This window comes from Neophocaena asiaeorientalis, unplaced genomic scaffold (assembly GCF_003031525.2).
Source record: "Neophocaena asiaeorientalis asiaeorientalis breed wild unplaced genomic scaffold, Neophocaena_asiaeorientalis_V1.1 scaffold49, whole genome shotgun sequence".
NCBI classification, from domain to species: Eukaryota; Metazoa; Chordata; class Mammalia; order Artiodactyla; family Phocoenidae; genus Neophocaena; species Neophocaena asiaeorientalis.
Genome location: NW_020172456.1, coordinates 4,136,346 through 4,163,833, shown reverse-complemented (window position 1 = coordinate 4,163,833; position 27,488 = coordinate 4,136,346). Strand labels below are relative to the sequence as shown.

General features: G+C 37.9%; 1 protein-coding gene across 1 annotated transcript in view; it reads left to right on the top strand.

Moving 5' to 3' along the window:
• TTLL5 (tubulin tyrosine ligase like 5) overlaps nt 1-27,488 on the top strand; it is a 306,995-nt gene that overhangs the window by 91,829 nt on the left and 187,678 nt on the right. The window contains exons 18-21 of the mRNA XM_024737788.1: nt 8,959-9,021; nt 21,429-21,586; nt 22,521-22,827; nt 27,303-27,423. Coding sequence (XP_024593556.1) covers nt 8,959-9,021; nt 21,429-21,586; nt 22,521-22,827; nt 27,303-27,423 — 649 coding nt within the window. The remainder of the gene's footprint in view (nt 1-8,958; nt 9,022-21,428; nt 21,587-22,520; nt 22,828-27,302; nt 27,424-27,488) is intronic.

Below are 27,488 nucleotides of genomic sequence, written 5' to 3'. Positions count from 1 at the left end.
CCTTTTTTTCTTTTAATTACTGTGCTTTAGTATCTAAGAAATCTTTGCCTATCCCAAGTTTTCTTCTATTTTTTTAATAGAAATGTTGTAGTTTTAAGTTTTACATTTAAGTCTGATCCATTTTGAATTAATTTTTGTGTATGGTATAAGATATGGATCACAGTTCTTTTTTTCTTCCAGATGGATATCCAGTAGTTTTAGCATCATTTTTTGAAAAGACTACCCTCTCTCCGTTGAGTTGTCTTTCACTTTTGTGGAAAACTGTGTGGGTCTATTTCTTTATTTTTTATTCTTTCCCATTGATCTTTTTGTTTTTGTGCCAATACAGTGCCACACTGTCTTGATTACTGTAGCTTTATAAAAAATCTTGTTCTAACTTTGTTCTTTTTCCAGGTTTGTTTTGGCTATTCTAGGTCATTTGCCTTTCCATTTGGATTTTAGAATTAGTTTGTCAGTTTCTACAAGAAAGCCTGCTTGGGATTTTCATTGGGATTGTATTGACTCTCTAGATCAGTTTGAAGAGAATTGACATCTTAACAATATTGAGTCTTCCAACTCATGAACAAGGTATATCTGTCCATTTATTCAGGTCATCTTTAATTTCTCTCAGCCAGTGTTTTGTAGTGTTCAATGTACAGGTCTTTTACATTTTTTTGTCAGATTTCTTCCTAAGTATTTAATATGTTTTGATGCTATTGTAAATGATTTTTTAAAAATATTTATTTATTTATTTGGTTGCACCAGGTCTTAGTTGTGGCACGCATGTGGGATCTAGTTCTGCAGCCAGGGATCGAACCCAGGCCCCCTGCATTGGGAGCATGGAGTCTTAACCACTGTGCCACCAGGGAAGTCCCTGTAAATGATTTTGTTTTGTTAATTTCAGTTTCTGATTGTTTGCTGCTAGTACATAGAAGTACAAATGATTTTTCCATATTGATCATGTTCCTATAATCTTGCTAAACTCACTTATCAGTTATTGAAAGCTTTTGGAGATTCCATTGGATCTTCTACCTAGTTGAAAATGTCTGTGAATAAAGACAGTTTTCCTTCTTCATCTCCAATCTGGATGTGTTTTATTTCTTTACTCTTGTGTGATTACACTGGCAAGAACCTCCAGCACAGTGTTGAATAGGACCGGTGAGAGCAGACATCCCAGTCTGGCTCCTGCCTAGGGTAAGCAATTAGTCTTTTGTCATTAAGTATGATGTTAGTTTTAGGTTTTTCATAGATGCCCTTTATCAGATTGAGGGAGTTCCCTTTTATTTCTCTTTTGCTAAGAGTTTTGATCAGAAATGGATGTTGGATTTTGTCAATTGCGTTTCTGCATCACTCGACATAATCATATAGTTTTTCTTTTTTGGTTTGCTAATATAGTGAATTACATTGATTTTTGAACGTTAAACCCAACATTTCATTCCTGAAATAAACTCTACTTGGTCATGATACGGTATCTTTTTTATATATTGTTGAATTTGATTTGCTGAAATTGTATTTAGATTTTTATATCTATGTTCATAAGAGATACTGATCTGTAGTTTTCTTATAACGTCTGTGGTTTTAGTATGAGGATAAGATATATAAGATATTTCAGTCTTTGGTTTCTGGCCTCACAGAATGAGTTGGAAAGTGTTCTCACATCTTCAGTTTTCTGGAAGAATTTATGGAGAATTGGTATTATTTATTTCTTGAACGTTTGGTAAAATTCACTAGTGGAGCGATCTGGACCAGGAGTTCAGTTTCAATTTTTTTAACAGACATAGGACTGTTCAGGTTATCTATTTCTACTTGAATGAGCTTTGGTAGTTGGTGTCTTTTAAGGCATCTGTCCATTTCATATGTGTTGTATTTATAAGCATAAAATTGTTCATAATATTCACTTATCCTTTTAATATCTATAGAATCGGTGATGTTACTTTTCTCATTTCTGGTATTGGTAATTTGATTCTTCTCTCTTTTTATCCTATTCAGTCTGGCTAGAGGTTTATCAATTTTATTGATCTTCTAAGACACCCAGTTTTTAGTTTCATTGTTTTCTTTTCTATTTCTGGTACATTGACTTCCCCTCTAATATTTATTATTTCCTCTTTTTAGCTTACTGTGGGCTTCATTTGCTCTATATTTTTCCCCTAGTTTCTTTAGGTAGAAGCTGATGTCATTGATTTGAGACCTTTCTTCTTTTCTATATGTGTTTTAAGAGCTATAAATTTCCTACTAAGGAAAATTGATCGTTGTATTTTCGTTTTTATTCTATCTTTGGCCTGTGGGTTATTTATAAGTGTGTCATTTAGTTTTCAAATATTCGGGAGTTTTTCTAGAGGTTTTTCTTTCAGTGATTTCCAATTTACTTCTGTTGTACTGAGAACATACTTCGTGTAAGTTGAATATTTTAAAATTTACTGAGACTTGTTTTATGGTTCAGAATTTGATTTATCCTGGTACAATGTAACATGTACATTGAAATATATATATCCTGCTATTGTTGGCTGGTGTGTTCTATAAATGTCCATTAGGTCAAGGGATTTGACAGTTTTGTTCAGATATTCTCTATTTTTAGTAATTTTATAATTATCAAGAGTCTGGTGTTGAAATCTCCCATTGTAGTTGTGACCTTGTCAGTTTCTCCTTTTGGTTCTGTCAGTTTTGCTTTTTATGGATTTTGGAACTCTGTTATTAGGTACATCTGCATTAGATTTGTTATGTCTTCTTCATAAATTGACTTCTTTATTGCTATGAAATGTCCCTGTTTATCCTGGATAATGTTCTTTGTCCAGAAGTCTATTTATCTGCTATAATATACCCACTCTAGCTTCCTTTGTTTTTTTTTTTTTTAAGTTTAAGGTGTATAGTATAATGATTTGACTTACATCATGAAATGATTATCACAATAAGTTTAGTGAACATCCATCAGTTCATAGAGATACAAAGTTAAATAAATAGAAAAATGCTAAAAGAAAAACTAAAGAACTCTTAACTTTCATATATAACATACAGAAATGTTACTTCTGTTTATCATGTTGTACATTACATCCCTGGTACTTATTTATAACTGGAAGCTTGTATCTTTTGACTGACTTCATCCAGTTCCTTCTCCCCTCACCCCCATCCACTCCAGCTTTCTTATGGCTAGTGTTTGCATGCTGTATCTTTTTTCATTGTTTTACTTTTAATCTATCTTGTGTCTTTATAGTTAAAGTAGATTTCTGTCAAAGAAGGAGGTCCTGCCATCTGTGGCAACATGGATGAACCTTCAGGGATAATGCTAAGTGCAATAAACCAGACAGAGAAAAACAAATGTTGTATGATTTCACTCATATGTGGAATCTTTTTTTAAAAAAGAAAGTAGGGCTTCCCTGGCGGCGCAGTGGTTGAGAGCCCGCCTGCCGATGCAGGGGACATGGGTTCGGGCCCCGGTTCCGGGAAGATCCCACATGCCGCAGAGCGGCTGGGCCGGTGAGCCATGGCCGCTGAGCCTGCGTGTCCGGAGCCTGTGCTCCGCAACGGGAGAAGCCACAAGAGTGGGAGGCCCGCATACCGCAAAAAAAAGAAAGAAAGAAAGAGAGTAGAACTCATAGAAACAAAGAGTAGAATGGTGGTTGCCATGGGCTGGGGCAGGGGAAATGGGAGCTATGGGTCACAGGGTACAAACTTTCAGTTTTAAGATGAATAAATTATGGGGATTTAATGTACAGCATGGTGATATGGTTGAGTTTAGATATGCCAAATTACTATTTGTTTTCCATTTGTCTAATGTGTCCTTTGTTCCCTTTTTATTTTCCCCTGCCGGCTTTCGATTAACTCATTTCTCTTGCCTCTTTGGTTTGCTTTTTTTAAAGTGTGGTTGCTCTAGGGTGACAATATGCATCTTTTACTTACCACAGTGCACCTTAAAATAATGTTACACTATTTCAGGTATAATTTAGAAATTTTACGACCAGTATAATTTGATTTCCCCCTCCTGTCCTTTGGGCTATTATTGTCCTGCATTTTATTTCTATATGTTATAAATCCCATAGTACATTGGTTATTTTTGCATTGAACAACTTAAGGAAATTGAAGTATGAGGAAAAGTCTCATAATTACACATTTACTACTATTTCCTCTGTTCTTCCTTCTTTTATGTTGATCAGTTTTTTATCTGGCCTCATTTTCTTCCATCTGGAAAACTTCTTTTAGGATTTATTGTAGTACAATCAATTCTCTCAACTGTTGCTTGTCTGAAAAAGTCTTTCTTATATCGGTACTTTCAATTTTTGAAAGGTTTTTTTCAGTGGTTGTAGAGTTCTGGGTTGGCACTTTTCTCCCAACACTTTAAAAGTGTTTTGTTATATTTTGACTTGCATTTTTCTCATGAAAAGTGTGCAGTAATTCTTACCTTTGTTCTTCTGTGCATAATGTGTCTCTTTTTCTCTGCCTGCTTTTTAAAATTTTTTTAACATCTTCATTGGAGTACAGTTGCTTTACATTGTTATGTTAGTTTCTGCTGTATAACAAAGTGAATCAGCTATACATATATCCCCACATCTCCTCCCTCTTGTGTCTCCCTCCCACCCTCCCTATCCCACCCCTCTAGGTGGTCACAAAACACTGATCTGATCTCCCTGTGCTATGCAGCTGCTTCCCACTAGCTATCTGTTTTACATTTGGTAGTGTATATATGTCCATGCCACTCTCTCACTTCTTCCCAGCTTATCCTTCCTTCTCCCCGTGTCCTCAAGTCAGTTCTCTACGTGCATCTTTATTCCTGTCCTGCCCCTAGGTTCTTCAGAACCACTTTTTTTTTTTTTTTTAGATTCCATATATACAGTATTATACAGTATATACAGTTAGTATACAGTATTTGTTTTTCTCTTTCTAACTTACTTCACTCTGTATGACAGACTCTAGGTCCATCCACCTCCCTACAAATAACTCGATTTCGTTTCTTTTTATGTATCAGCCTGCTTTTAAGATTATTTCTTTATGACTGATTTTCAATAGTGTGATTATGATGTATGCCTTGGTATCACTTTCTTTTTGTTTCTTCTGCTTGGGATTTGTTGAGCTTCTTGGTCTGTGGGCTTACAGTTTTCATCAAATTTGGAAAACTTTTGGCCATTATTTCTTCAAATTTTTTTCCCATTTCCCTCCTCTCCTTTTGGTACTCTGGTTACATGCTAAATTGGTTGATGTTGTACTATAAGTCTGGCTCTGTTCATTTTTTTATACTCTTTTTCTTTCTTCATTTTGGATGGTTTTCTGTTTCTCTGTGTTTGTCAGTTTAGTCATCTTTTTGTCTGCAGTGTTAAATCTTCTATTAATTCTATCCAATTAAATGTTCATGTCAGATATTTTACTTTTCATCTTTATAACTCCCATCTGTTTCTCTTTATATCCTCTTTTTCTCTTTTTTTACAATTATTTTCATGATTTCCTTTAGATTCTTGTGCATATATTATGTTTATAGTAGCTGTTTTAAAATCTGGTTCTATTATCTCTATAGTTTCTAAGTCTGTTTCTATTGACTGGTTTTCCTCTTGTTAATGAGTTATATTTTTCCTGTTTCTTCACATGTACAGTGATTTTTTTTTAATTAGATGTTTTAATTGGACATTGTAAATGTTGTATTGTTGTGTTTGGATTTTATTGCTTCTTTAAAGCCCATCGAAAGTTTTTTTTGTGGCCGTACACTTAAGTTACTTGTAGATCAGCTTAATCTTTTTCAGCCTCATTTAAAAGCATTTGTATGGTTTGTTTAGAATAGCTTTTTGTTTAGGTATAGGATAGTTCCACTACTGAAGACTCTTTTGGGGTGTCTATTAAATGACCCCCATATTCAATGAGATCTCTCCATTCTGGCTGGTGGGAACTCAATCAATTGGCAGCCCTGTGTGAACTCTGGAAAGTATGCAGCTTACACTTTCTCCTTAATGTTCTTTATCCTGACAGTTGCTCCTTGCAGAGCCTTGTGGACTTTCACCATATGCCTGAGTAGATCTGTATTTACCCAAAGACTCAAAGGGTCCCTTGTGATGACTTTTTTGATTTCTTCTTATGCGTAGCTTCTTCCTCTCCAGGACATAACTTTGAAAATTTTAGCACTTCCTAGAACTTTGATCTCTGTCTTCTCAACACAGAGACTCTTGGGTTCTACTTGAATTCCTTCTCTTTCTGCACTGCCTGGAATTGCATCTAGGTGGGAAGGTGGAGCAATCAGAGGGCTTCCTTTATTTATTTTCCCCTTTCAGTTATCACAGTCCTGCACTACCAGTTGTTTCATGTCTGGAAACAGTTGTTTCATATATTTTGTGCACTTTTCTAGCTGTTTATGGTGAAAGGGCAGGTCCTATAGCAGTTATCATATCATATGTAGAAACAATTCTGTTGATAAGTTTGTATTGCTTTTGAACTTTTTCTCAAAAACAGTATGTATTCTTCCTTTTTCATTCAGTATTATATTACTAAGGTTCATTTTGTTACATGTAGCTAGAATTCATTCTTTTTCAGTTTATTTTATTCTTCTGTGTGTTTATACTGCTGTTAAATTTCCCATTCTCTTGTTGATGGTATTTGACTTCTTTCTGGTCTTCTGCTGTTAAAGACTGCTGTGCTCTAAATATGCTTATATGTGTCTCCTAGGTATATATCTAGGGATGGAATATATCTAGGGCCCTAAGATATGTGAATGTTCAACTTTAAAATATAATGCTAAAAAGAAAAAGGTAATGCTAAATTGTTTTCCAAAGTGACTATATAAATTTATACTCCTGTTAGCAGTGCCTAGGAGAACCCGTTGATCAATATCTTCTCTAACATGTGGTACTGTCAACTTCTTAATTTTTGTCAAAATACTGAGTGTAATATGATATCTTATTTTGGTCTTGATTTGCATTTCTCTGATTACTAGTAAGATTGTACTTCATTATGGGGAACACATTTTTCTTCCTCTGGTGACTGGCTTCTGGTTGGGACATTAGTGGTTCTAAGTAGAGCCAAAACTTAGAGGAATAAAAGAAAGAACTGGTTCTTGTTTGTTTTGTTTTGAAAACCCAGCTGTTCATAGAGAAATCTTTTTATCTTGCAAAATATTCTATCCATGTAGTTTAGTTACACCTTATAAAGACCCAGGAATTCAACAAAAAGATATTGCTTGGCTTTTCAAAATTAGACTTTTATCTTTTGATACGTTTTTGAAGAGGTTGAATATTTGCAATTACTAGACAACATATCTTTTAATTAATGAAAGTGGAATCCTCTTAAGTTTTCAAGAGGCAGGACCCTAATTTGAGTACCTTTTTCTAAGGAACCAATCACAGATAATGTTGGGGTTTCTTAGGGAGTCCAGTAATGATACCTTCCTTTCCTGGTTTGGTTTTGAACCAGTTGAGATGACAAAGACTAAGATAGATTCAGGCCAAAATATCACTTTCCATACTCCACATTGATAAAGTCTAGGTTGGGAGACTTGATTATATCTATCTGCAAGTTAATGCACTTTCTGTTGACCCTCAGAATTGGACAGATTTACATACCCATTTTTAGGCAAGGTTGGTCTGAGCTGTGCATCAGGAATACCTGACCCTGTAGGAGCACCAGAGGATATGTGCTTCCTAAGGAGAGATTATCTCCCCAGAGAAAGAAGGGAGAAGCTTATTGAATTTTTCCTAAATTACCAACCTGGTAAATCACTCCACCTCTCCCGGGACCTTTGAGAAAAGTGGAAGAGAACACCAAGACTTTTAAACTAACTGAGTTATTTTCATGTAGTGTGGGAAAGATGTATTTATCTGCTAACAAATATGTCTTTTTAATTAATATATATTTATTGAATATCAACAAGTAACTAGCACTATGCTTGGTGCTTTGGAGTAACAAATATTAGATGGGGTCCCGGTCCTTTGAGAGTTAACAGTACGGATGATGGAGAAATTACTTATACATGTAATAAAAATAGCTCATATTTGTATAGCTCTTTGTAATTATGATGTACTTTATACACATCATTGTTATTCCCATTGTAATGATAAGGAAAATAAGCCTCAGTAAAGTAATGTGACTTATCCATGATCACACAGTGGGACTTGATTCAGGTATTTTAACTCCAGATCCTGCTTTGCCGCGCTGCATCCTGCTGCTTTCCGAGAAGAGAAATTTACTCTATGAGGCAGCGTTTGACAAGTCCCTTAGGCATACAGTGAAGGCAGAGGTAGAAGGCCGGGACGAGGGCACCTCTGTAGACTTGGAGCAGTCATATCAGGGAAGGCTTCATGCAGCACAGTGGACTTGAGCTGCTTCTTGAAGGGTGGATTATGGATAAGTAGAGAGGGTGTGAGGAGAAGGTGTCCAGACAGAGGCAAAAGGACCAGTGGGAGGTGTGGTGTGAGAGGGTTATAAGGGGACTTGTCTGACTGTACTTTAGGACCCATGTTGAGTCTCTGTGTGGAGAAAGGGTGAATGAATTGATGGTATAGATGACCCAACTTTTGAAATCTTGTAAGAGAAAGTATATGCCTCCTGCAGTTGGCATCAAGGAGCCATTGAACGCTTTTGAGAAATAAGATGATTGAAACAATCTGTCAACATTTTCATGCCCTTTATGCACCTCCCATTCCCAGCTTCATTTGACCTCTTTTCTAGCTCTAAGTGATTTTTGGTGGTGGTTTTATTTTTGTCTTTCAGTTTTATTCTCTGAATTTAGTATATCAGCTTTTATTAGTCCAAGAATTCCTGACTTTTCTTTCTTTTTATTTTCTAATTTAAGTCCTCTTTATTCTTTTCATTTTATTGTATTTTCTGCTATTCTAGTATTTTATAATATGATTTGAGCAACTATCTCCTCCTTTGTCACCTTAGAGACTATATATTTTTAGAAACAGTATATAAATAACCTGTCACTTTTGTGCTTGATTCATGTTTTTATTTCTGTATTTTCCCCTTCAACTAAGCTTTAAGAAATAACCAGTTCTTCTCTTTGTCTTTCAGGTCCTACCTTGAACACAAAACCTCCATGAACTATATGCTGGCGACACGTCTCTTCCAGGACAGGTGGAGATTTGCTAATCTTATAAATTTAGTAGGACTAGGTCACAGAATTAAGAGAAAGTACATGCAAAAGAAGGAAAGAGGCCTTATTAAAGTCTTCAGTAATATCTGATAGAAAGAGCCTTACAGAAAACACAATATAAAACCTCATTTTTTCAGAATCCGTTAACTCTCAGCACTTTGTAATATTTCCAGATGCTACAAAATTAAACCATAAAGATCTTTAAGCAATCTTAACACATACCCTAAAACTTGTCCTTCTTAAAGGAAGGACTTTACTCAGTGCCTTTTTACTTTCAGACGCAATTTTAACAGACATGATTATCTGTTTTTCTAGACTAGACGAGATTAGAAGGATCAGATTAGAAAAGGTGGAGGGGTGGTAATTCACAAAATAAATACAGTGACAGTTGTAAGAAATGACAACTGATAACCTCAATACAAGGGAAAATAGGGGAGAAATGATGGAAAGCAGACATTGGAATTCAACTAGCACAGCAGTCAGGGACTGCTTAGTCCCACATACTTTTGTTGCCCCTGAGACATAACTGCATTACAGTACAGTTCAGTAATTGACTAACAAGGAACCTTAGTTATTTTTAAAAATCTGCATTATTTTCAAGGTATGTGTGCTTTTTTTGTGGGATTCTTAAAAATAGATACCCAGATTCCAGCCATTTCTTGTAATTTCATTATCCACTATCAGGATCTATATGGGATTTCCAGTTTCTCTCTGTAAATTTGTGGTTATTACCATTGAGTAATTACACTGTGTAGCTTCTAACGAAAGAGATCTTGAGATTTACTTGGAAGACATAGAAGCTCAATTCTTTATATATAACCTGGTCCCAGTGCCCCACCCCCTACCTCCTCCCTGGAAAATTTTACAAGGCTTCTTTATCTTTACTTTTCAGACATTATACCGAGGTGTGTTCTGGCGTGTTACTTTTCATTATTTTGCTTTTGCGGTGGATGAATCCTTTCAGTCTGGAGATTTAAGTCTATTAACTGTGGGAAATATTCCCCTTATCCTGTCTTTCCTCTCCTTGTGGAACTTCTGTTAGATGAAATTTGGATCTTTTGCTCTATCCTCTGTATTTCTTTACCTTTTTCTCATACTTTTGATCTCATTGTCTCTTAGCGTTAAATTCTTGGAGATTTCTTGAATTTTGTCTTCTAAATTTCTAAGTTGATCTTCAGCCTTACCTATTTTGTTACTCAGTACCAGCACAGAAGAGGGTTGTTTGATCTACTTTTTTTTATTTTGGCAAGTATGATTTTAACATCCAAGAACTGTTTTTGCTTTCTGACTAGTTTTCATAGTTTATGGATATAATATTAAATTTGTTCTGGTACCAATTCCAATGTGGAGGAGGTAGGGTGTTTGTTTCCCCTACAGCACCAAGCAGTTGCACCCTTCTGTTGTCCGAGAATTCAGTTCAATTCTGATACTGTCTACCTGGAGATTAGCATCAGATTCCACAGTTTAAGGGTTCAGTCCTACAAGATTCCACCCCCATAACTTCAGATGCTCGTCACAGGCCCAGGTTGTTACCTTTACTTCTACCTACTGGCTGTCTACCAGAGCTTCCCACGACCCCTTCCTTGGGTGCTATTAATTTGCTAGAGCGGCTCACAGAACTCAGAAAAACATTGAACTCATTAGATCACCAGTTTATTATAAAAGGATCTAACTCATGAACAACCGGATGGAAAAGACACACAGGGCAAGGTATAGAGAAAGGGTACGGAGCTTCATGCCCTCTCCAGGTACACCATTCTCCCCACATCACCAACCCGGAAGCTCTCTGAACCCCATACTCCTGGGTTTTTATGGAGGCCCCCTTACATAAGCACGATTGATTAAATCATCAACCATTGGTAATTGAACTCTATCTCTAGCCCCTCTCCCCTCCCAGGAGCTTGGGGGGGGGGGGGGGGGGGGGGGGGGGATGAGACTGAAAGTTTCAACCCTCTCATCACAGGGTTGGTTCCTCTGGTGACCAGCCCTCATCCTTAGCTGATCCAAGGGCTTTCTAAAAGTCACCTCATTAGCATGACAAAAAACTCCTCTACCACTCATCACTTAAACATTTCAAGGGTTTTAGGAGCTCTGTGCCAGAAACAGGGATGAAGACCAAATATATGTTTCTCACTATAAATCACAGTATTCCAAATATCTTTTTACATCTCTCTGACTATCATAATTACTTTATTTAAAGTTCCTTTCTATTTTTTGCACTATGTTTAATTCTTCTGGATTACTTCTATTTGTTCACCTCATTCTTTCTAGTTTATGCTATTATATTTCCTGAAATATCTGGTGACTTTTGATTGTCCAGAGTCATACTTATAAGTAATGGACTGTTTGCTTAGGATTGGTAGTTTGCGTGAGTTTCCTCAAAGGTTGTGTCAGTCTGTTTCTGAACTGACATGGACTCTATGCTTGAGGCTAGATCTTTCTGCAGTTGAGCTTCCCATGAGGTGGAAGGAAGGTGGAACAGGCAATCTGGGAACCACCACCAAAATTAGGAAGCATTCTTTTAGGGGGGAGCATAGCAATTAAAAAAATTTGAGATGTAATGACATATGTGCTTCTTTATTAACACATTCAATGATGTGTTAATAGCAGTGGGTCTAATAACTACCATAATTTAAAAAGTGTGATAAGTGTTGGCAGTATTTTGTGACCCTGGAACAACTCTAAAGTAATATGAAGAAACGTGTTATTTCTTTTGGTAGCAAAACCCCACTTATATAAAGACACAGACGTAGAGAATGGACTTGAGGACCTGGGGAGGGGGAAGGGTAAGCTGGGACAAAGTGAGAGAGTGGCATGGACATATATACACTACCAAACGTAAAATAGATAGCTAGTGGGAAGCAGCCGCATAGCACAGGGAGATCAGCTCAGTGCTTTGTGACCACCTAGAGGGGTGGGATAGGGAGGGTGGGAAGGAGGGAGACGCAAGAGGGAAGAGATAAGGGGACATATATATATATATGTATAACTGATTCACTTTGTTATAAAGCAGAAACTAACACACCATTGTAAAGCAATTATACGCCAATAAAGATGTTTAAAAAAATCGCACTTATACTACTGTGGATGGTCCCCTACATGTATATGATGCTAAATTTCAGATAGAGGATTAATCTTTTTTCCCATCCAAATTGGTGCCCTCCCTGACTTCTCTCTTAAGGCTGCAGTAACAACTCCTGCTTATAAAGCATTCTAAAAACTTTGATTCAAAAAACATGAATTTCCCTGTTTAGCAAAGAAAGGCCCTCCTGATTTACTCTTGCCTATCTTTTTAGCCTAATCTCCACTTTTCAATACCAACCCATGGCCAATCAGACCATATGTACTGCTCTTTCATGCCTCTTTATCCTCACATTCCCTTGGAATTCCCATACATTCCCTTGGAGTGGCCTTCAGTTTATCCTGAATTCTTATTCTAGCCATGGCCTTCATCTTCTTACCTAGACTAGAAGGAAGTTCTCCCCGCCCTTCTTATCCCTCCATCTGATTTAGATTCCCATATTGTACATATTGTATTATAATTGTCTGTTTACTAACTACTCTGTCTACTTTCAAGTTGGCTTTTAAGAGTAGGTACTTTGTTATGTTCATCTTTGTCAGTATCAAGAACCTACCACGTGGTGGGCACACACACAAAAACATGCCTTAAAAAAATGAAATTGTGTTTGTTGCAAGCCCTAACATCCTCCATTAAATCTGTTCTCTTCAACCTGAACGGATGTGTTCTCTCTTGCAAATCCTGTTGCGTTACTGCCAGAACTACTTTCAAGCTAATTCTCTAATCATTTCATTTCATAACTGGTTCATTTTGTCTGCCTTCTCTGCCCTCCCCGACTCATCCCCCACTTACCCACCCTGCCCTGGCAAACAGTGTCATACCTACTGTCTCACAGCATGACAGTAATTTTAACCCTGGCTGCATGTTAGTAACACCATATTTGTGCCCTAGCCCTTCCCAGACTGAAGTCTTGTACTTACTAAAAGCTGCTCAGGTGATTATAATGTGAAGCCATGATTGCGAATTACTGGTGCAAACCATTATCTGATAAAAAAGTTAAAATAATAAAAGTTAAAATAATTTCTGATAATAAGTTGACAGTATTAGGACACTGGCACAGATAGAAGACATGGGAAGGAAAAGATAAAACGTTTCGGTGGAGACAGATTTTTCACTTGATTTTTCTATAGATAGAAGATCTTGGTATTGATTGCATCCATCTCCTTTTTAATAAACCAATATCATAGGTTACATGTTGTATGATTCCATTTATATAACAATTTTGAAAGGATAAAATTTTAGAATGGAGAACAGATTAAAGGAAGCCAGAGGTTAGGTTATAAAAGGGCAACATAGGGGGTCCTTATGGTGATAGGATTGTTCAGTATCTTGTCTGTGGATTCATGAACCTACACAGTGATAAAATTGTACAGAACTAAATATACACACTCACAAATGAGTACAAATAAAACTGGGGAAATGTTTTTAAAAAAAGAGAGGGTCAAGTGAAAGGAATTTGAATGAAAAACAAAAGCCAGTTTAAACCTGAATGGTACTTACTTCCTGTGGTTAGACCCCAACTCTCGTTTAGAGACAATGAAGAACATCTCTTTTTTAAAGAGATTTTTTTAATTATGGAAAATCTATTTCTCATGAGCATCTTTTTTGAACCCCATGAGAATTGAGATTGGCTTCTTTCGCTAATACAGTTCAGTGCAAGTAGAAAGAACATTGGAGTCTGAGAGCAAAGTTATAGGCTCAGCGTTAAACCCTTTAAAGCTCTGACATTGGGCATGTCACAAAATGGTCTTATCCTGCTCCTTTTTATAAATGGGGCTCAACAGTTGTTGTGAAGAATAAGTGTGATTAGATTTGTGGCGAGATACACAAATGCAAGTAATTGTTAGAAATTTCCTCTAGAATTCATTTGTCCTCTTCCTTTTGTTTTTTATTGATCCTCCCTAAAGGTTATGGTACTCTGTTCTTTTCTGTTCTCAGTTCATCTGTCTGCTTCTAACCCAAGATGCCTTCCCTGACATAATTCTATGTTGAATTTCTGTAGTACAAATCTCAGGAGTGTGTGTGTGTGTGTGAACTCAGGAGAGAATGACTATCTGTGTAGTGCTCTAACCCACTTGTCCTTTCTAATTCTGTAGGGGAAACCCAAGAAGAAGCTTATTGACAGGAAGAACACGGTAACTGATTTTTGAAAGTTGAGAAGTTCTTTCTATGTGCATAATATGTGACCATACACAGGCTAAGCATGATACTTTATATAACCATTTCAGTTTGACTCAGCTTAAATAGTAACATAAAAATGTTTTCTATTGAAGCACTATTCCGTGGCAACATTTTACAAACTAAGTTTGGGATTTATAATTTTATAACTACAATATGTCATTTCAGTGATAATAATAGTATTCTTGTTTGGCTATGTGAGAGAGCCCAAAGTATTAATGAGATTTCCAGACCTGTCTCATGCTAAATTCAAAGAAAAGGTTATGTTTTGGCCTTGACATACCTGGGGCATACAGCTTTGCACCTTATGGGACTGACCAGAGTTGCTTCCACTTTGCCTTAGAACTAAAAGTGTGAAAAATACCTGTGGCTCTTAATTTTGGCAGAGGAGAGAAAGGTCTTAGAAGAACCGCTGGGATGGCCTTGCCCAACTGAAGACTGCAACTAGAACAAAAACTCAACCCTAATTACACATCTTCTGGTTTGAGAGATTATGTAAATCCCCTTTGTGCTATTTCTCTTTACAAAGCAAAATGACAATAAGAAAGAAACCTCCTATAGCTAGCTTTTTGTTTTACATTTAAAAATTAAGATAAGGGGGGCTTCCCTGGTGGCGCAGTGGTTGAGAGTCCGCCTGCCGATGCAGGGGACATGAGTTCGTGCCCCGGTCCAGAAAGATCCCACGTGCCGCGAAGCGGCTAGTCCCGTGAGCCATGGCCGCCGAGCCTGCACGTCCGTAGCCTGTGCTCCGTGACGGGAGAGGCCACAACAGTTGAAAAAAAAAAAAAAAAAAAAAAAAAAGATAAACTTGGTTTTCTCTTCCAAATCTTTTGAAGCATAAATCTAATCCTTATTTAAAGAAGGAAAATATGATTGCCATTTAATGTAGGGAAAACTGAGAGAAATCAAGTTTTGTAGCTTGTTTCCAAATGAAAGTCATGCTTAGTTTATAGATTTTCTCCAGTTACTAGTCAAGGAATATACTTCCTAGAGTATACTACTATCAATTTGGAAATTAGAAAAAAATACTTAAACAACCAGAATATTTAAAGATCAGTGGGTTTTGTCCTTTCTTTAGGACAATTTATATTGCCATCATTATGGGTTTTCTGGTGGTATAGAGGTATAAGCAAATGAAAGGTGTCATATAACAAACCTTATGCTGGAGCATGAAACAAGTCTTAATACGTTTGAAAGGATTAAAATCATACAGAGTGTGTCCTTTGACTACAATGATATTAGAAATCAATAACAAATATTTGGGAATTAAACAACACGTTTCTAAATAATACATGGGTCAAGGAAGAAATCATAAGGAAAATTCAAAACATTTTGAACTGAACAATAATAAAAATATAACATTAAAATGTGGGGTGCAGCTAAAGTACTGTTTGGTGGTGTGTGTGATGGGTGTGACTTATAGCTTTATTTTTATTTATTTATTAAACATCTTTTTTGGAGTATAATTGCTTTACAGTGGTGTGTTAGTTTCTGCTTTATAACAAAGTGAATCAGTTATACATATACATATGTTCCCATATCTCTTCCCTCTTGTGTCTCCCTCCCTCCCACCCTCCCTATCTCACCCTTCTAGGTGGTCACAAACCACCTAGCTGATCTCCCTGTGCTATGCGGCTGCTTCCCACTAGCTATCTGTTTTATGTTTGGTAGTGTATATAGGTCCATGCCACTCTCTCACTTTGTCCCAGCTTACCCTTCCCCCTCCCCATATCCTCAAGTCCATTCTCTAGTAGGTCTGTGTCTTTATTCCCATCTTACCCCTAGGTTCTTCATGACCTTTTTTTTTTTTCTTAGATTCCATATATATGTGTTAGCATACGGTATTTGTTTTTCTCTTTCTGACTTACTTCACTCTGTATGACAGACTCTAGGTCCATCCACCTCACTACAAATATCTCAATTTCGTTTCTTTTTATGGCTGAGTAATATTCCATTGTATATATGTGCCACATCTTCTTTATCCATTAATCCGATGATGGACACTTAGGTTGCTTCCATGTCCTGGCTATTGTAAACAGAGCTGCAATACTTAAGCAGAATATTGAATTTGTAATCAAAAACTTTCCTACAAAGCAAACTCCAGGTAGTTTCACTGGTGAATTGTATCAACATTTGAGGAAGAATATGCACCAGTCTTACGCAAACTCTTTCAAAAACATAGGCAAGGATACTTCCCAATTCATTTTATGATGCCAGAAAAGTATGACATGAAAACCTGACAAAGACATTTTAAAAAATTATAGGCTAATATCTACATGAACATAGATACAGAATTTCTTAAAAGAATATTAACAAATAGAATCCATCAGTATATGAAAAGGATAATACAGATGACTAAAGTGAGATTTTCCCCAGTAATGCAAGGTTGATTTAACATTTGAAGATTAGTCAATATAATTCACCATATTAAATAAAGGGGAAAAAAACAGATCATCATTTTATTGCTGAAAAAAAAAAAGAAAAACCCATGTGTGTTAAATTGATGAAATTCACCACATGTTTATGAGAAAAACTCTTACACATCAGGCATAGAAGAGAAATTCTTCAGTCTGATAAAGGCCTTCTATGAACAACCTACTTCTAACGTCATACTGACATAATGAGGGTTACCCTATGATTAGTGATAAGGCAAGTTGTCTGCTTTCACCACTTGTATTCCCTTTATACTAGAGGTCCTAGGCAGTACAATAAAGCAAGGGGAAGAAAAAGAAGTAAGGCATACAGATTAGAAAGGAAGAGGTTAAATATCTTTACTCTTAGATGACATGATCAGGTTAGTAGAAAGTTACAAGGCATACACAGAATAACTACAAGAACATTCAAGTGCACTTAGCAAGGTCTTGGGATACAAGGTCAATATACTAAAATCTGTTGGTTTTTTTAGTATACTAGCAGTAAATGGAAAATGAAATTTAAAATTCCATTTATAATAGCTTTTGAAAATATGAAATTCTTAGGGGTAAATTTAACAAAATATGCTCAATACCTATATATTAAAAGCTCCTAAATATTACTTAAAGAGATTAAAGAGGACTTCCCTGGTGGCTGAGTGGTTAAGAATCCGCCTGCCAATGCAGGGGAGACAGGTTCAAGCCCTGGTCCGGGAAGATCCCACATGCCGCGGAGCAGCTAAGCCCGTGTGCCACAGCTACTGAGCCCGCGCTCTGGAGCCCACATGCCACAACTACTGAAGCCCGTGCACCTAGAGCCCGTGCTCTGCAACAAGAGAAGCCACCGCAATGAGAAGCCTGTGCACCGCAGCAAAGAGTAGCCCCCACTCGCTGCAACTAGAGAAAGCCTGCACACAGCAATGAAGACCCAACACAATTTAATCAATAAATTAAGAGATTAAAGAAGATCTAAGTAAGTGCAGAGATATGTCATGTTCATGGATTAGAAGACTTAATATTGTAAGTATTCATTCTCCTCAAATTGATCTAAAGAATATTCTAGTAGATTTTTTTGTATAAATTGACCTTTTTTTCAATGTATATGAAAATGCAAAGAGCTTAGAATATCCAAAGTAATCTTGAAGAAGACCTAGAGTACCTAGAAGAAGAAATATTATAACGCTATAGTAATCAAAACTGTTGCAAATTGATCAATGGAACAGAATAAAGAGCCCAGAAATAGGCCTGCATGACTTTAAACAAAAGGCCTAAAGTAATCCAATGGGGAAAGGAAACTTTTTAATAAATGGGGCTGGAACTGAATATTGTATTTTAAAAAGTGAACTTTAACCTCTGTCTCCCACAAAAATTAGAGGTGATTCATAGACATAAACGTAAAAGCTATTAGCCTAAAACTTTGTAAGGAAAATATCTTTGTGACTTTGGGCTTGGCAAAAGTTTTTAGACATGACACAGTAAATAATCAGCAAAAATGAAAAAATGATAAGTTTGATTTCCTCAAAGTTAAATATTTTTGTTATAAAGACACTATTAAGAAAATTACTAGACAAGCCATAGACTGAGTGAAGATATTCATCAAACATATCTGTCAAAGGACTTGTATGTAGAAAATATAACAAACTCCTACAACTAAATAATTATAAGACAATCAGCCCAGTTACAAATGGGTAAAATGCTTGGACATTTTAAAAGGAAGATATATGAATAACCAATATACTAATGAAAATGTGCTTTACAACCTTTGTTATAAGAGAATTGCAAATTAAAATCATCAGATACCACTGAACATCCAGCAGAATGGCTAAAATTGTATCAAATCATTACATTGTATACTTTAAATATAATTTTATTTGTCAATTATACCTCAATAAAACTGGAAAAAAATGGCTGACAACATCAAATAGTGAGGATGTGGAGCTCATGGAACTCTGATAAATTGTCACTGGCAGCATAAACTGGTACAGGCACTTCAATACTTTTTTTTTTTTTTTTTGCAGTACGTGGGCCTCTCACTGCTATGGCTTCTCCCGTTGCGGAGCACAGGCTCCGGACGCGCAGGCCCAGCGGCCATGGCTCACGGGCCCAGCCGCTCTGCGGCATGTGGGATCCTCCCGGACCGGGGCCCGAACCCACGTCCCCTGCATCGGCAGGCGGACTCCCAACCACTGCGCCACCAGGGAAGCCCGGTACGGGCACTTTAGAGTCCGGCAGTTTGTTAGCCTAGAAAATTCCACTCTGAGATCTTTACTCAGAAGAAATGAAAAGCATAACCACAAAGTGACTTGTACAAAAATGGTCATAGCAGCTTCATTCATAATATTGCAAAACTAGAAGCAGCTTCGGTGTCCAACAATAGGGGACTAGGTGAACTGTGGATTACTCATACACTGAACTAATGCTCCGCAAAAAAAAGGATCCACACTGGTACTCGCAACATGGATCAATCTCAAAAACGTGCTGAATGAAAGACAGTTCTGAAGTTCTGAAGTTCTAGGACAGGCAAACCTAACATGTGATGCAAAAATTCAGAACGGTTTCCTTCGGGAGTATGAGGGAGGGATTTACTGGGAAGGGGCATGAGAACTTTCTGAGGGGATAGTAATGTTAGAGTTTGGGTTATATAGCTCTAGGTCTCATCAGATGGACATATGGACATTTAATATTTGGATGTTTCACTGTGTGTCATTTTTAGCTCCCCCCGCCCCCCCCAAAAAAAAGAAAAGAGAAAAAACTTTCAAAGCCCTATAAAATATTGAACTCTAGATCCTAATGATTTGAGTGTTTAAAGTGTTCAGGAGTGAAGTGCACTGATGTCTTTGTGCAACTTTGAAATGCTTTAAAAATGAAGTGGACTGATTGATGGATAGAAGAAGAGAAGATTGGATATATATGTGATGAAACAAATATAGTAAGATATTCATTGTAGAAGCTGGCCAGTGGGTGTATGGATGTTCACTGTATAATTCTTTAAACCTCTCTATTTGTTTAAATATTTCATAGTAAAAGTGTAGAAAAATGAAATAAAGTAGACATAGATAAAAGGTATTACAACTTACGGGGAATTCAGTTGTTTATTAATTCAGAAGTATTTATGGTATGTCAGGTGCGTGCTGAGCACTCTCATAGGCATCACTGATCCAGTGAGAAACAAGACAAGCGTGGGCCTTGCCTCTATAGAACTATAATTCTGTTTCTTTCCCCAGCATTCCCTGCCTCCATTCCTTTTAATAGTTGTGATTTATATGTCTGTTCAGGGTTTCTTAGAAGCTTATAGTTGTTATTTTAAAATATCAGATTTGTTTTATTTTCTTTATTATTTAATTGGCCAAAAATCTATTTTCATAACTGTGTGTGTGTGTGTGAGGGGGTAATGTTCAGTGGTTGAGACTATGATACACTGGGGTTGAACTATTTTTAAAGTTTATTAATTTGCTTCCCTTCTCTGCACCCCATATCAGGACCCTCCCAGTTCTTGGTTCAATTCCCCGCTTTAGAGGGGAGGCCTTCAAAATACTTACTATCCAGTCCATCCACCCAGAAAACTCTAAAAGTCCTAACTAGACCAAAAGACACAGCCTTTCCATCATACTCAGGGACTGAAAACTCCCAGAGGAATGAGGATGAATTTCCACCTCAAAGGGAATACGCTTTGAGTTGTGAAGAGTTCACAAGAAAGAGAGTTCAGAGCCAACCAGTTAGATCTTGAGTTCTGGGTATACAGAGTTGGCTGCCTGCTTTCCGACACTAACATGGATACGTCTTTTCTGACTTAGTGACCAAGAACCCTGTCTCTCTTTTGTGACGTCGTTATCTCTGCCTGTGCTGTACTTTGCCCGGTCCTTGTGTGGATTGGGTCTGATTCCTGTCACTTAACCTAATGTATGATTTATTTTATCTAATGCCTAATGTACCTGTAGCCATTCCCTCTCCTCATCCCATTTCCCATCCATGATCTGATGGAATTTGCTGTTGTCCTGCATCTGCTGCCTTCCCTTGTCTGTGCCTCTGACCCTAACTCCTGACCTGTACTCAGTACCTCGAGAGTCCCTGCCACCTCTCCCCAGCTCCTCCTGTAACTAAGTACGCTCCAAGAGACGTTCCTCCTGTTGGAGCGCTTGAGACTTGGTGCATCCCAAGGTCTTGGTGACTTTTCACGAAGATGCTTTCCCTGTGAGTCTCCTTCAGCTCTGTGCTGCCATATTCACAGATTATCAGCCATCCCTCTCCTCGTCTCAACCTGTGCTAAATCTGTATTTATTAAATATTATATATGTCAAAGGAATATTTGTGTAATTCTGAGTAAGTTATAATGAATAAATAAAATAATAAGTATACCTCTAGCCATCACCAGCTTAGTGAGGATTAAAGTGTTACCAGTATCTCTAGTCATTCTTAAGACATAGTTGGGTAGCACTTTATGATCTCTGTACTGAATAGTCAGCCAGTATTACTGAATACTTAAAAATACTTAAACATTGTCTTCAGATATATTTTTGTTCAGAACATTTAACAAATTCAGATAGCCCATTAGTGAAATTCTAATGTAGATTCCAGTATTCCCATTTATCTGTCAAACATTTTAGAATTCACTAGAGTAACCATGCCTGGCCTGACATCATTACAGAGTTCTGTCAAACTTAGCCTTGGAATAAAGGAGAGAACTTTCTGAAGGCTCTAGGTACCATGTTTTTTCCCATAGAGTTGCGGTTGATGGAGCACCGGAATTGAAGGTAGAGAATATGAATTTAAGGGCCAAGTTGCACGCTGCTCTTTATGAGAGGAAGCTCCTGTCTCTGGAGGTGCGAAAACGTCGACGACGGAGTGGCAGATTGAGGGCAATGCGGCCAAAATACCCAGGTACCGGCTGGTGAGCTTCCATCAAGCTCTATGATCTGTGTCCTGTCGTACCGATTTAATCAGCTTCTTAATTAACACTTAATGAATCAGAACTTTCTGACCACATATGCTTACTTTTTTTGATACAGTCTTTTTCCTCGGAAACTTGTTTCAAAAGGATAATAAGTTTTTAAACCTTCCATTCTGTGATATTTGTACTGAAGAATATCCGAAGTGCACACGTTTTGGCCTTTGCTCTTGCTCTTACAGCATCATTTAACTACCTGATACTTAGCTTAAGTTTAATGGAACCCTGAGCATCATTGTTTGGGTTTTTCATGATTAGGTATGAAGTCCAGTTCGTCCTTTGACATTGCTGAATTGTGTAAGTATTTTAAACATGAACAGAAAAAGGGAATTTCTTTCTCTCCTAGAATCTCCCTTGTTACAGATTTGTTTGTCACGGACGAATTGACTTCCTTTTTCTCCCTCCTTCTCTCATTCGTTGAGTGCCTGTATCAAGCACATTAGTCACTGGGGTTTCATTGGTGAATAGAAAAGCTATGGTCCTTGTCCTCATAGACCTTCCAAGGCAGTGAAGGAGAAGGATAATGGATAAACATATGATAGAAAGATATTCCCCTGCTTATTGTACCCCCGTGAAAGATGCCCTTCTGAAAACCTCTAACACGCTGTAGAGATTACTCTACTAAAAGGGTTTTTGCCTTAAGTTATGAGAGAACCATTGGTATATCGATGAGAAACATCAACTCTAATGAAGATCATTAATAGGTTTTTAGAATATATAAGAGGGACGTGTGTATGATGTTAATTTTGTGCATTATTTGTGGTCTGATTTAGAAATGGGTTTTTACTGAAAAGATAAAAGGAAGGTATTGGGAGAGAGGAAAATTTAATCCTTTTTTCAGCAACATTAGTGATTCTTCGCATTTAGTGATTACCCAACCAGCTGAAATGAATGTTAAAACTGAGACAGAGAGCGAAGAGGAGGAAGAAGTTGCCTTAGACAGTGAAGATGAAGAACAGGAAGCTTCCCAGGAGGAGTCTGCAGGGTCCCTCGGAGAAAATCGAGCCAAACACACACCCTCACTGACCGTTATGGTAGAAAATTCACCCAAAGAAAGTGCCGTGAAAGTCCCTGAATGGAGTGACAAAGGTGAACAGTGCTGCAGAGCCGAGACTCAGGAGCCAGAGCCTAAGTTTAACCTGATGCAGGTTTTGCAAGATAACGGCAATCTTAGGTATGTACCTTTCCTAATTATAATAGCAAAACTGAAAACAGCGAATTTGTACTGTGTACCGGGGTATTGTGCTTGTGGCCTTATAGCCACTTTTCGTTTCTTATGCACAGGAATCCTGTGAATTAATGACTGTGATTTGATATTATTACTATCAAGGAAACTGAGCCTTAGAGAAGTTGCTTGTCCAAGGTCTAGAACTGTGATACAAACCCAGGTCTCATTGGCTCAACAAATACTTGTTGGGTTTCAGCATTAGTGACTTAAGAGGACAAGGTGACTGAGACAGGGAGCTCAAGCAGTTCATGGCTTAGAGTGGGGACACTTAAAGAGCGGCGGCTATGACCCCAGTATGGACAAAGGGCTCTTAGGGCACAGGAAAAGGAGTGATTGGTCTTGCTTGGGAGGGCTAGAGAGACATTAGGGAAGAGGCAATATTTGAACCAGGCCTTCCCCGATAGGTAGGCTTTCCGGATTTGGGAGGGGACAGCTAAGTATGGGAGTGCTAGTAGAGGGAATAAAGGCACAGAGGGGTGAAAGTACAGTCATTCTTTCAGTTCCTCGACAAATATTTATTGAGCACTTGATCTATACCAGGAATTGTGCTGGGCTGTATAGTGTTACGGTGGAGACCAAAACAGTCGTGGAGCCCACAGTCTAGTGGGGAAGACTGACAGTAAACAAAGAAACAAGGTAATTTCAGGCAGTAAGAAGTGCTGTGTAGATAATAAAATAGGGTGTAGTATTAGAGTGTAATTCGACAGAAAGTTTCTGTAGCTTCTGGTGCTTTGGGCATGGAGAGGTAAGCTTTAAGGTGAGTCCTAAATGATGAGAAGGAGTAAGTCATGTGAATATCAGGGAGCAGAATATTCCAGGCAGAACGGCAAGTATAAAGAACCTGAAATTGGAATGAGCTTGGCAAGTTTGAGAAATACAGATTAGTGGTGTGACGTTACATGGAGAAAAGGGTGCAATAAGAAGTGAGACTAAAAAATTGGATGTCATTTGATCATAAAGTGCCATAGAGGAGCCTGGACTTTATTTCCTAGATGGATAATTTTTAAGCAGATGTGTGATATGGTCAGATATGGGAACATATGTATAACTGATTCACTTTTAAAAAAAAAAAAAAAAAAAAAAAGAAAGTAAATTCTGCTTGCATTGTGGGAAAGTGATTGATAAGAGGAGAACTAAGCGTTGAGAGCTGAGTTAGGGACTGTTAAAGTAGTCCAGAGCCAGGAAGATGAAGGTCCTGATCAGAGCAGTGGCTATAGGAATGAAGAGAATGGGATGGAGTTAATGAAATTTGCAAGGTAAAATTGGTAGGGCTTGGTCCCTGTAGATGTAAGAATTCCAAAGAGACTGAATTTTCCAAGTTTGGTAACTTGGTGCTGCCATCAGTCAATATAAGGAGCACAGGAGTTGGTTTCATGATAGAAATAATGTGTTTTAATTGGGACACGGTGAGGTGGAAGTGTTCTGGCATGAAGATGATCAGTAGATAGGTGAAAATACAGCTTTGAAAGTCAGAGTTGAACAGGACTGTACAACTTCAGAGTAGATGAGCTTGTGCATTTCAGTTTAGTTCAGCAGGCATAGACAGGAGAAAAGGAAGAGAACTGAGGCCTGGGGAAAACCAGTGTTTAATAGTAAAGAGACCAAGGAGTAGCAGTTAGAGTGGTAGCTATAAAACTGGGAGGAGACAGTATAGAAAAGCTACAAGATGAGAGTTTCAAGCTATAGAGTGCCTCTGGCAGCCCAGGTTAGGATGAGACCTGAAAAGAGTCTCCTGCATTTATGACCTGGGGGTGGACTTCGTGGGTAGAAGAGAAATTGTGAGTTGAGCAAATAGGAAAGCAAGTGTGAACTAACTTTTTCAGAGAGTTTGACAATGCATGAAAGACAGATGAGAACTCATCAGAAAGAGGGAGCAAGCTAAGAGAAAAAAGATTCTGGGATTCTGGAGCTTATTTAGAGATTAGGGGAAGGCTTTGATGGTAAAAGAATTAGAGATACAGAAATGGATATATTGTCCTAAAGGAAGGTAGGAAGAGGCCAATGGAGGGGTGTCTCTTCCTGTAATGAATGCAGTAGTTAGAGGTTAAAGAGGCAGGAAGTGTAGTTATATAAGCACGACGGCCTTTAGTTTCTAAGCTAGAGGTCAGTTCTTATACTGCAAGGATGGAGGGTGATATTGGCGTTTAGGGGGTTGGAGGGTAGAGTTAAGGTTTGGAATGGTGCGTGGAGAATGAGAGTAGTTGCGTTAGTGGAGAGCAGAGAGGGCTCTGTCAGAAGACTTGACTCTGGCTTTTCAGTGCTTGCCAACTGGCAGTATGACCACAGGCAAGTTAGAGAGCTTCCCTAGGCCTCAATTTTCTCTTCTGTTAGGCCAGGGTATGGGGTTAGACATAGACAGGTTTTTCAAACTGTGCTCTCTAGAGAGGAAGGAGTCGTCCACTGAATTGAAATAGAACATTTGAAAACCACTGGCCTATATTCTAATGTCCTTTCCAGCAATAAAATTCTACTTAGATGTTGTAGAAATAAATTAGTTATTCATAAATCTTACGGATCTTACTTTTAAAGAGTAAACTCTTGTAATTGCAGGGTGTGTTAATGTAATAAATCAGTGGTTTTTCAAACTGTGTTCCCTGGAGCTGCCCATAATTCTGTGGAGCATCTCAGTGGCTCCTGAGGGATCTGGGGGTGTTCCATGGCAAGGATTCAAGGCTCCAGGCCCCAGCCCACTAGTTGTATATTTTTGTATGCTGAGGATCTCCATAGGATTTTATTTTTTTTAAATAGATTTCTTTGGTGTAAATTATTCTATTATTTTGGTTTGTCAGTTACAGATTACTAGCTGACCAATGTGTCCAATACCTTAGGGACAACCTCAGGATTAACATCCCACAGCTCTCTAGTAAGGTTTTTAGAGATGGAAAACTCAGTTCTTGTTCGTTTGATTTACAACAGTGATTTGCAACAAAAGGTTGATTGAAATCTCAACTTCCAAGCAGTAATTCCCTTATCCAAAAGACCTTCATATTTTAATATTAGGGAAATAGTCAATAAAATTGGGTATTTTGCTACATTTGGAGGTGTCTGAAACATGCCATTTTTAGCTCACTTTATTGCAAGTGAATTTGTTGACCAAAATGGAGAGTCTTTTTCCATTTATTTTGACTTGAAAATAATTAGCTTATGGGAATGGTTGAGGGGAAAGTGTATATGGTCTCCAGAACAAGGATTTTAAGTGTTCTTCTTGATGAAAAACATTTGAAAATATAAATTTCAAAATCATATTGTGCTCCCATAAACTATTCCTATTAATAACAAAGATGTAGCCTTATATTTCATACTCTGAAGAGCTTGAAAAGCAAATCTACTCCCCAACCTGACTCCTCTCCCTTCCAGCACACACATAGAAGATAGATGTAGACCCTCCTAGGATTTCCAGTTTACTCTGGACAAGTCCTTCGTCCTAACCTTGGGGGAACAGTGAGTAGAAAGCATTCAGTGATTGCATGTGTGAGGATTGTAAACAAAGTTTGTGTTGGGCCCTAATCTTCGCTGATGTAATTTTGGCTAGCATGTCAGAAGGCCAAGCAGCTGAAGTAACTACAGTCTCTCCTGAAAGAAAACAGATCTTCTGCAGTTAGCAGCTGAAGTGAAAGTCATCAGTGTTTCTCTGGTACTCCTGTCTTCTAAATGATAGCTTGATCAGATTTCCTTGTTTCCAACCTAGACCTCCAAGCAGAAATCAGCTGGCTTCTTCAGTGATGTTGCTGAGGTGCTTTTTACTATATGTGTGGACTTCTTTTTCCCCCTGAACATCTGGGCTCATCCTAGCCGGTCAGTGCATCTATGCCAAACTCCATTGGACCTCACTCATTTGTTCTGGGCTCCAGCCACTCCCGTCCTGTAGTTGAGAAAAGCCTGACCTTAAATTTGGTCTCAAAGTTCCTTTGTAGGATTTATCTGTTTCCTGCTTTGGAGGCTTTTGCACACCAGAAATTAGTTGCTATAGCAAAAGCCATACTTTTGTACTAACTGATAAGTATGTTTTTAAGGGCCTCCAAGGCAGAAAAACCTTTCTGTATCAATACAAAGGTTCTTGTGAAAATTCGGTACTTTTCCTGTCCGTTTCCCCGAGAAAGTTGTTTAAAAGTTCCAAAAGATAAGGTATAAGAGTAGGAAACATGATTCTCTATTCTTGCTTGATTTCCCCCCCGCCCCCCACGCCATGGTAATAATGAGAAAATAAGTAGGATTCTCCATCTCTGATTCTTTAAATAGAAAAAAAGAAATCTCATGTACTGGGTGGAAGGAATCTTTACTCAGTGACTGTATGATGGACTTCATTTTTCTTAGCCATCCTAATAGAAGGATCCTCAAAGGCCACTTTGAGAGAGGCAAGCACACATTTGGTAGGTGCACCATTCTGTCTCATAACGGTATGTTGTTTTGGATTTCTGTAGCAAAGTGCAGGCCCGAATAGCATTCTCTGCCTATCTCCAGCATGTTCAAATCCGACTGATGAAAGACAGTGGAGGTCAAACGTTCAGTGCCAGTTGGGCTGCCAAAGAAGATGAACAGATGGTGAGGCTCTTCTTGTTGGAACCTTTTTATTTTCTCTTACTCTCCCTCCCTCCCTCCCTCCCTCC